Genomic DNA, 10859 nt, shown 5'->3' with positions numbered 1-10859 from the left:
AAATAATTGGAAATACGGCCATAAATTTGATTATTTTCAAACATTTAAAGAAATGAAATGAGTTACCAGCGGTGGTATATATAACGAACAATCGAGGTCTGAAATACAAAGGATTGTGCGCCTAGTTGTACAATTACTGAAATACAAAAGGCCGACAATTGATAGAACTGTTGTGCAAATGCAGTACTATTTAAGGTTTAACTTTATCATCCTAATTCAGAGATTCAGTGAATGCGACCTAGGTTATCTACTGCACCAGATCAAGCATATTTTATCCGAGCAGAAATCTATAGGGATAATATTTAACCAATTCATCCCCATAGATTACAGTGGATTTTAAAGTCTTGTACTGTGCATGATACTTCGTTCTACTTCTGACATTCCAATAGAGCTCCAGTACTGTGCATGAAATGGTGTTTATTCCTTAAGTATTGAAAATTTAAGCCTTCATAATTATGACTTGCACTCTAAATTCAGAATCAGATACTCAGAATCTGAAGAGGGGTAAGCAACTCCAAGCTTAATATAAAGGAAAACGAAAGCAATTGTGAAATTAAGTTCTTTATTGGCCAATATCCAGTTGGTCAAAGTAGCATACATCATTGATCCATCATTGATCCAGAGTGTTTCAGACAAAAAAAACATGTAAGGGATGAGACTAGCACGACTAAACATCGACGACCACGACCACTCGCTACCACCGACGTGTGGAGGCGTGGAGAGCGTTCGGCTTTTCCTCCCTCCCGCACCATCACGAAGGTATACGAGGACGCAAGGGCGTGATGCCAGGGCGCACGGGGAAGTTCCTACCTTTCAAGAATTTAATCTCGTGGTTATATATAATATATATGCAAATAAACTAATATCTTTCGCCAACAAATTACTAAAGAGTATTTGAAGCAACAACGCACGAAGACAACGAAGAGGTCCCGCGCCGCCGGCCGTACCACGCCGTCCCTCGCGCCCTCCCTTCCTCACATCCTGCACACGAGGCCGACGCCTTAGGCATCCACGGTCTGCATGTGCTTGAGGAGGTCGATCACACGGTTGGAGTAGCCGAATTCGTTGTCGTACCAGGAGACGACCTTGACGAAGGTCTTGCTCAGCTGGATGCCGGCCTTAGCGTCGAAGATGGAGGACCTGAGGTCACCCACGAAGTCGGTGGACACCACGTCGTCCTCGGTGTATCCCAGCACGCCCTTGAGGGGTCCCTCAGAGGCGGCCTTCATGGCGGCCTTGATGTCATCGTAGGAGCACTCCTTGCCAAGGCGCACGGTCAGGTCAACAACGGACACGTCGGGGGTGGGCACGCGGAAGGCCATGCCGGTCAGCTTTCCGTTCAACTCGGGGATGACCTTGCCGACGGCCTTGGCAGCGCCGGTGGATGAAGGGATAATGTTCTGGGCGGCGCCACGGCCACCACGCCAGTCCTTGGCGGAAGGGCCGTCCACGGTCTTCTGTGTGGCGGTGACGGCGTGCACGGTGGTCATGAGACCCTCGAGGATTTCGAAGTTCTCGTGCAGGACCTTGGCGACGGGGGCGAGGCAGTTGGTGGTGCAAGAGGCGTTGGACACCACCTTCATGTCCTTGGAGTACTTCTCCATGTTGACGCCGCACACGAACATGGGGGCGTCGGCAGAGGGAGCGGAGATAATGACCTTCTTGGCGCCACCCTGGAAATGGGCGGAGGCCTTCTCGATGGTGGTGAACACGCCAGTGGACTCAACGATGTATTCGGCACCGGCCTTGCTCCATGGAATGTTCTCGGGCTTCATCTCGTTGAAGACGGTGATCTTGTGGCCGTCGACGACGAGGCAGCCATCCTCGGCCTTGACCTCCCCCTTGTGCTGGCCGTGGGTGCTGTCATACTTGAACATGTACACCATGTAGTCCAGCGCGATGAAGGGGTCATTCACAGCCACCACCTGGGGAAGAGGGAGGAACACTGTAGCGATAGGGGGCGAGATAAGAATTTTCGTATCAGCCACGTAATCTGGAGTACGGGTTTCTGACGCCGGGAATGCAAGTTGACATTCACCTATTTTACACTGAAGGTCCAAGAACACGCCCAGAAGGCAATAACCTAGTCTTCCTGATCCGTCTACCCTTAATTTTCTTGATTAAAAATGCTATACTTAATTTGCATAACGCCATTACTGAATACCATAAATTTCCCCGCAAACTAAGAAGTGAAATGAGGTAAGCAGGCGTGGTGAGACAGGTATAGTAACTGTCCAATTTGTGACTACACAGATGGCACCAGACCAAACCCAGTAGATAGGAAATGTAACCAGCATCAGTAGTTATCTAACCTATTCAAATTAGGAATAAACCCATTTTGAAAGCAAGTAATTTGCTGTATGAAACAAATTTATTTCAAACATCCTATCGAAAGATCAGTCCTAAAGCAAGAAAAATCTCCAATCCTTCAAAGATGCCGGCATTTTCAGAAGCAACGCTCTGCCAGAGCAAGACGAGTTACACCCCGACGCCATCAACAAAGGAACACGACGTCACTATCACCGCTTTACAATCGTTTGAAGCACTTTGTGACAAAGCGAAGGCACTCATTATTTTTTACCGAGTAAAGTTACTAGCTACAAAATAGTCAAGTTACAATCTCATAAGCGAGTGTACGCGCGCGCGCGCTTGTACGCAAAAATCTCAGCCGGCAACCGACATCCACCACGAACCCGTCACGTGATTCGCTTCCCGACCGACCCCTCTATAGTGATCTGCTGCAACGTTTAACCGGTGTTTGCAAAGGAGTCATTCATCCAACCGACTGAAACGTTTCAATTGAAAATCTAAAGCGAGCATCAAAACAAATGCATGGCAATTATTTTCTTCTGGTTCTGTGCAATTAGGTTTTTACTTAGATTACTTTTAAATATAAACTGAACAACAAAATGCAATGAAGCCGCACCCTCGGGGGTACTTAGATGGGGGGGATAACTAGAAAATGCGAACCATTAACCAGATCACGTGACCAGCACCTCATCCTCCCCCAACACCCTTGCTAAAGTGAGCAATGTCACTTCATAAAGAAATAAGCCAAAATGCGTTTGTCAGTGCCATTCTCATGCAATTGGCATCATCCTCTAACCTTGCCCTTCGCAAGGCTGCAAGGGGAAGGGAGGGTATGCACGAATGTTTGCAGCTGTGTTGCTAGGCTGTCTCCTCTGCCAATATCGACCGTTTTAGACTACCTTACCTCTCTCACAAAGTTTAGCTCAGTCTATGACGTGTGAAGTTTGGCTGTGATCCAAACGATTTTCGCCCTACTAGCTTTAATATTTTGAACCTAAAAAGCCACATCTATATATAACTAACCGCATGACTCCTTAGAAAGGAACTTTTTAAAACTTCCTTTACCTGTGAATGCTCGTCTACTACGCGCTCTACCGGCAAATCTGTAGGTTGAGATAAGTAGAATATTCAACTAATTTGACTAAATTACCTAACTTATAATTTCTGCGGATAACATACCATTCAACACGATCGGCAAAACAGGAACACTAAATTCACAAAAGACTACTCCCTAAGACCACCTAATATACCCTACGGAAACAGGACTGACACCTGAAATCCTACCCAATTCCATTTACAGAACCCTACACGCCTTTCGCCCAAGTAGCAAAGGGCTTCACACTCACCTCGGCTCCCTTCTGGAGGGCTGCGCGGAGCACCAGGCGACCGATGCGGCCGAATCCATTGATACCGATCTTCGACATGTTAGCGGTTGTGGTGGTAGGACTGTGTGGCGAGGAAACTTCTGTGGAGAGAGAGAAACGGAAGGTGAGAAAGCGGGAAGTGGAGAAGAGATGCGATAACTGAGGGAGGAAGGGGGGGGGATACCGGGAGGATGGGTCGGGAGGGGAGGGGGGGGGATTTGCGTAATAGGTATGGGAAGTGTTCGTTACTAGTTTGGGAATTATATATCTACTTGAATATTACTTTGAGGTAGACCTGATGTTGGGACTTAATTTGCTTATGCTCTTAATGAATAACGAGTGGAAAGACGAAGGCAGGAAACCAGATTAACAAGCAGGAGGGATATATTCGAAGGATTCCAGAATTTAATTTCGCGGTCGTCACCCATGAACACATCAAATCTTATCTGACAAACAATTTTAATTAACAGTTTTACCCCTTTAAACTTTTATCCAAAGAAACCCACGTTACTATTCGTGGTAAAATGTGATAATGCTGTGGAGCTCTTACTACGTCACAAGACCCTGCACTCCGTCACGTATACACAGCCGGCCGGCGCTGGCGACTGTATACCCAGATCATGAACAGGTTTAATGTATCCATTTTATCTGCACATTATTTGATAGTTGTCAAAATTAAAAATTCAAGATATACAGACTTAAGAGACTACCGATGGATCATCCTCCCCGCACCCATCCCATCTCCCTTGCCGGTGTTCATTGCATCACAAAAATCAATACAGTGACCTTGTGCAGTGTCAACTTAACGCTACTTGTTTTGAGAGTACTTGTACAACCCCACACTCCAATATGCTTTACCAGACACGCATTTCGATTCCGCCACGTCGCACTTCACACAAAAAGTAACCCGTTACCTCTACCCCCCCCCCCCCCCCACAACCCCCTTTAAGAATCCCACATAACCGGCGACTTCACTGAAAAAAATAATCCGCTCAATACTGCCTCACGGTGAACTTTGCCTCCCTCTCACGGCTTTAAAATACATTAAAAGATCACTCCAAAAATTATATGCTATAATATTTCCGATAATAAAAACCATTTAAAGCTTTTACTCTTCACTAAGCGTTCACTCACCACTCTGGTCTTGACTAGACTGACACCGGCGCACCGGCGCGGCGCCGTTTTATGCATTAGCCAAGTCACGTGACCTGCGCGGAACCCCTCCACACCCCCTCCATCCCAGCGCATGAACAAGCCACCGCCTAAGTCATTTCCTGCCTCTCCTCGCTTCATCACGAAATCGATATCCACATCTTTCCAAAAATAACAGATTCAAGAGTCTCATTCCATAGTTATACAGAGATGACAGCATTCCTCACTGGAGGAATTAAACCCAAAAGAAGAACGGGGTATCTGGCACCTCTAACGGGGAAGGGGAGGCATGAGGAAGGGAAGAGGGGGGTGAGCGGTCCGATGTGCCGGCCAAGCTCCTTGAGCGACCTTCAAAACTACGACAGGGCACAAAGGGCAACACCTCTCCGAAGCCACGGGGGCGCTCGATGCCAAGTATATTCTGAATGAGAGGTTGTAGTGCCGGAGGGAGGGGGGGGGGGGAGAGAGAGAGAGAGAGAGAGAGAGAGAGAGAGAGAGAGAGAGAGAGAGAGAGAGAGAGAGAGAGAGAGAGAGAGAGAGAGAGAGAGAGAGAGAGAGAGAGAGAGAGAGAGAGAGAGAACAGGGCGAGGGGGGAGGGGAAGAATATCCACTAGAATAACAGCACGCCTAAATACACCAAAACTATCCAACACACAGCACTACATCAGAAGGCAAATTTAAAATCCTACCAATAAATACGTCACCCATTATGCTGCAAATTAAAAATAACCCGCGTTTCAAAACGATAGTTAACTAAAAAGGTCCCACAGGATAAAGCATGGGACATTCAAGGTCGTCCAAGGTGACACACAAGGGCTTGCAGTCTGCAGGCTCCGTTCAACTTCAGAGCCATGGGAGTGAAACCTGCTCACGCCCTCGTAATTCTGTAATATCTAATCGTGCCCTGTCCTTCAGAAAATACAACAGTCGTAGATACGCTTATTATACAACTTCATTATGCAAGTTTCTTGTGACATCCAAATTAGCGCATATTTAACCTAAAATACCTAAGAAAATGAGATCCGATCTTTCCGTAATGTTTACAGATCAGTTTTACTCTATACGATAAAATCTGCTTAGTGAAAATTATAGTCGTTGCACTTCAAGGCGTACATTCGTTAGGCCTAGAAGCCAACAACCCGTTCGCCTCTCCTCCGACCAGCGTCACCTACATTCTTTCCCCGCTCCCCCCTCCCCCCACCCACTATCCACGCACCACTTACCTGTCTAACAGTGGCACGTTCCTCAGCACGAATTTCCTGTGAACCAACGGTAATAAAGAAAGATACTTTTATACTTAAATCTCACTTCTACCTATAGAAACCTTTCGACGGCCCAATTTCAAGCCCAGATATTCTTGACCCCTTTCCCTCCTGCATCCCCCCCCCCCCATTTAATAAATTTTACAAACTAACTCAAAATGAAAGGCTTGTTTTACAGCTCTCGGGCTGTTAATAGTTCAGTTCGGAAAAATGTTACTTGGCAAGTAGAAAGAGCACTTGCCTCTATTCCTTTTACTTAAACAGTATAACTATGGAATCCGTTTTATGTATCGAAGCGCGGAACTTGTGTGACTAAAATGGTCACGACTTTTCCCTTTAAACAATCTGGCTGTAAAATCTATTCGACTGAGCAACTGACAACGGATCACAGACACCTTCGACATCAGCTTCGGGCAAAACCTCCCCGTCAGACTCAGCTGCAGACGACGCAGACGAAGGTTCCTGTTCCTGTTCCTGTTGCTCTTCCTCCTTCTCCTCCTCCTCCTGCTGCTGCTGCTCTCTTGGTTCCTCCTCCTCCTCCTGCTGCTGCTCCCTTTGTTCCTCCTCGAGTACCTCTGTCGGAGGCGAAGCAGGAGTTGCGGAGGATCCCCCCGACCCTCGACGTCGCGAGGTGATGGCGCCCATGCATGTGGTGACGACCGCAGTGGGCCAAAGTATCGACGAGCAGAGTGGCGACAAGAAAAGCTTGCGAGTCACTTACTTTTCCAAGTTAAAAGAAACACGATGTCTTTATAAACGTTCCATCTTCAAACGCTAATCAAGCCACAACCTCTAAAAAGTAGTACATAGAACAGAATATTTGCCTTCCGTTGCTATACGAGTGACAACATGCGAGTGTCGCGCACACAACTATTTGCCTACCTTCCGCGCACACTTACTCGATACAAGTCCAACAGTTGGAATAAAAGCCTGCTTTTGTGTGTATTCCTCCAGGCGCCGTTGTTATCGACCTGTCATTGACTGGAAAATACCGATTCCCACACACACACGCACAAAAATATTTACAAATGCAAGTCCTTAAACCCAAAAGATGAATATCGCACTATTAACCTCGCTGAAACTTTCCATGACAAGCGGGGACTTACCGAGCACTCGACTGCAGGAAGAGCGACTGAAAGGATCACGAGGCCCCTTCAAGCAAGTGGTTTGAGGCAGTCGACCGCAAACTCACTCGCTATCTTAGCAAACGATCCAGTTATACTCCCGGGCCTCGTTCTAAGCCTTTGAGAACCATGTTAATATCTACCAATTCCCTTTGATTCCTCCTCGGTTTGTTTAGCGTCCCGTTCACGATTCCAGGAATTCCCGACAAATGACTAAACGCGGCCACATCGATACACGAGTAGTAGTTTGCATTATTCACGGTCTGGTAAAGCTTTGCTATCCCTAATCATTTTTAGCTCATCCCCTTCCAATTCCTTTTTCCTCTCTTCTCCTCTTTCATTCCTATATCCTCCTTTTCCTATTCCCATTCCAACCCTCCTCCCTCCTCCCTCCTCCTCCTCCTCCTCCTCCACTCCTCCTCCTCCTCCTCCTCTTCCTCCTCCACTCCTACATCCTCCTATTCCTCTACAATTCCCTTCTCCGTCACTCTGCCTCCTCCTCCCTCCAACCGCATCCTGTCCGCCTCCTCTACCATGGAATTGGGATTTCGCCATTGGTGTCATCACCATGGCTACCGGGAATGGGTGTGCTCACGCTGTCCTCATTCGCTAAGTGAAAAAATCTCCTGTGCATACCACGTAGCCTACATAAATACATGCACGCCCGCACACACATATGCATGGGGGAAATCTTGTCGATTTTATTGCTTCATCGGCTGAAGCAATAAATGCGAAAAGGCCTTCGGCATATTCGCGTGTTTTCCTGTACTTCCCTTCGTTATTCTACTTGCACACACACACGCACGCACACGCACACGCACACGCACACGCACACACACACGCATGAACATACACACACATACACACACACGCATGAACACACACACACACACACACACACACACACACACACACTCACACACACACACACGCCACACACATACACATGCATGAACATACACACACATACACGCACGGACGCATACATGCATGCACACACACACACACACACACACACACACACACATACACACACACACACACACACACGCCACACACATACACATGCATGAACATACACACACATACACGCACGGACGCATACATAAACACACACACACACACACACACACACACACACACACACACACACACACACACACACACATACACACACACACATACACACACACACACACACACACGCCACACACATACACATGCATGAACATACACACACATACACGCACGGACGCATACATGAACACACACACACACACAGACACACACACATATATATAATATATATATATATATATATATATATATATATATATATATATAAGTATATATGTATATATAGTACAAATATATATATATATATAAGTATATATGTATATATAGTACAAATATATATATACATAAGTATATATCTATATACATTTATGTATACATAATATGTATATGTATATATAAAACAATCTTTGCCTACAATCTCCAGCAAACCATCGTTAAATGTGCCTGCGTATGTGCGTGTGTTATTGCACGCGCGCGCGAGCATTCGCGAGTGCGTGCGCCACGGATTCTGCGCCGGATGAGTCAGCGCAGTTGCGTCAGCGCCTCCCGCAACCCGCGGGCGCGATGACGACACAGCGCCGGCGACCGTCATCGGCGCGGCGCAGCTCGGCACGTCAGCACCGCGGCCGGGGACAGAGGGAGGGGGGGGGGGTCATTACCGTGGGGGGAAATTAACGGCAGAGATGGAATGGAGAAATGGGGCGATAATGACAGCTATGAAAAAAAAAAACAAAAAAACAATTCCAACAGTATTATAAATAACGCTAACATTATCATAATGAATAATAACAATAACATTATCACAATGATAATAACAATAACATGACCATAACATATAATAATAACATTACCATAACAAATAATAACAATAACATTACCATAAGAAATTATAACAATAACAACATCAACATAAATAATGACAATACCAACATTACCATAACATTAACATAAATAATAACAATTACAGCATTACCCTATCAAATAATAACAATAACATTAACCTAAATAATAACAATAACAACATTACCATATCAAATAATAACAATAACATTAACATAACAAATATTAACAATGATCCTCCTAATATTACGTGCTCATAATACTACCACCAAAAAATAAATAAACAAATAAAATAACAGAAAGGCGAAATAACAAATACAAGAAAAACAACAACTTCGTAACGGTAAGCCAAATCACATTAACTTCCCTAATTCAAAAGCTGCAACAAACGTAAAATAACCAAATAATACATATACTTATTGAACTTAGCCTCCCCTGTAATGTGAAGGAGACTTGCGTAATAAATGTCTGTGACTGATAAGTGTAATGATAATGACGGTGGAAAGGCTTAAGTAAAATAATAATGCTAATAATGGTCGTCATAATGCAATATTAATTGTGATGATGATGATAGTAATGACAATAATAATAATAAGCATAATAATATTGATAATAATAATGATAATATCAATAATGATAATAATAACAATAATAATGATAATGATATTAATAATAATATTAATAATAATAATAATAACACCAATACTAAGAATGATAAAAATAGTGACAATGATATTGATAGTGATGACGAGGATTTTTCATTTGTTATCATCATCATCACAAAATCATTTTAAAAACATAATAATTACAATGCTATAATAACAACAGTAATAATTACGGTGATAAAAACTGCAAATAAAGTAACACTAATCCAGCACACGCGGTCTGATTATGATGCAACACGGAAAATAAATAATTGGAATGATAAAGGCAACGATAGAGAGAGAGAGAGAGAGAGAGAGAGAGAGAGAGAGAGAGAGAGAGAGAGAGAGAGAGAGAGAGAGAGAGAGAGAGAGAATACAAACAGAGAGAGAGAGAGAGAGAGAGAGAGAGAGAATACAAACAGAGAGAGAGAGAGACAGGATGGATAGAAATAAAAAAAACATAATAATAATGATACATTATTCGTTTTATAATAATTCGCAAGAAATTGATCATCATCACTTATAACCCGTAACGCTACCATAATTGTCATTCACCTCAATATTAACATTATCATTATCAATCGCCATTATAATAAAAATGAAGCATTTTATCAGCGTAATTCCCTCGCCCCCCCCCCCCCCCCTCACACCCAAATACCCAATGGTAACTAATAATTCCTTTTATTTTAACATGTATTTCACAGTCATAGGAGTGCCAAGGGTTATGGGGTTCCGTGCCAGCGTTAGTTGAAACTAAATTGATAATAACATTGGCAAGGAGGGAGCTGGAGGGAGAATGAGGGAGAGGAGAGAGAGAAGATGAGAGCAGAGAAGGAGAGGAAAGGAATATGAAAGGGGGAAAGAGAGAGAGGAAGGGAGGAAGGGAGGAAGTGAGGAAGTGAGGGAGAGGGAGAGGGAGAGAGAGAGAGGGAGAAAGGGAAGGAGAGGAGAGAGAGAAGATGAGAGCAGAGGAGAGGAAGAGGAAAGGAATATGAAAGGGGGAAAGAGAGGGAGGAAGGGAGGAAGGGAGGAAGGGAGGAAGGGAGGAAGGGAGGGAGGAAGGGAGGGAGAGAGGGAGAGGGAGAG

General features: G+C 44.6%; 1 protein-coding gene across 2 annotated transcripts; it reads right to left on the bottom strand.

Moving 5' to 3' along the window:
• Positions 1 to 548: 548 nt before the first annotated feature.
• On the bottom strand, positions 549 to 6748 carry LOC125028224 (glyceraldehyde-3-phosphate dehydrogenase). Of its 2 annotated transcripts, none has more exons than XM_047617625.1 (3): positions 6484 to 6748; positions 3657 to 3775; positions 549 to 1925 (listed from the first exon to the last, which is right to left on the bottom strand). In XM_047617625.1, exons 1-3 carry the CDS (start codon positions 6731 to 6733, stop codon positions 1002 to 1004), a joined length of 1293 nt encoding a protein of 430 aa, XP_047473581.1. In that variant the 5' UTR covers positions 6734 to 6748; the 3' UTR covers positions 549 to 1001. The 2 variants fall into 2 exon arrangements, with proteins under 2 accessions (XP_047473581.1, XP_047473582.1); XM_047617626.1 differs by lacking the exon at positions 6484 to 6748 and adding an exon at positions 4809 to 4845.
• Positions 6749 to 10859: the final 4111 nt, after the last annotated feature.

The sequence above is a fragment of the Penaeus chinensis genome, chromosome 8 (genome assembly GCF_019202785.1).
Source record: "Penaeus chinensis breed Huanghai No. 1 chromosome 8, ASM1920278v2, whole genome shotgun sequence".
In the NCBI taxonomy this organism is placed as follows: domain Eukaryota; kingdom Metazoa; phylum Arthropoda; class Malacostraca; order Decapoda; family Penaeidae; genus Penaeus; species Penaeus chinensis.
This window is presented reverse-complemented; position numbering and strand designations above follow the sequence as displayed.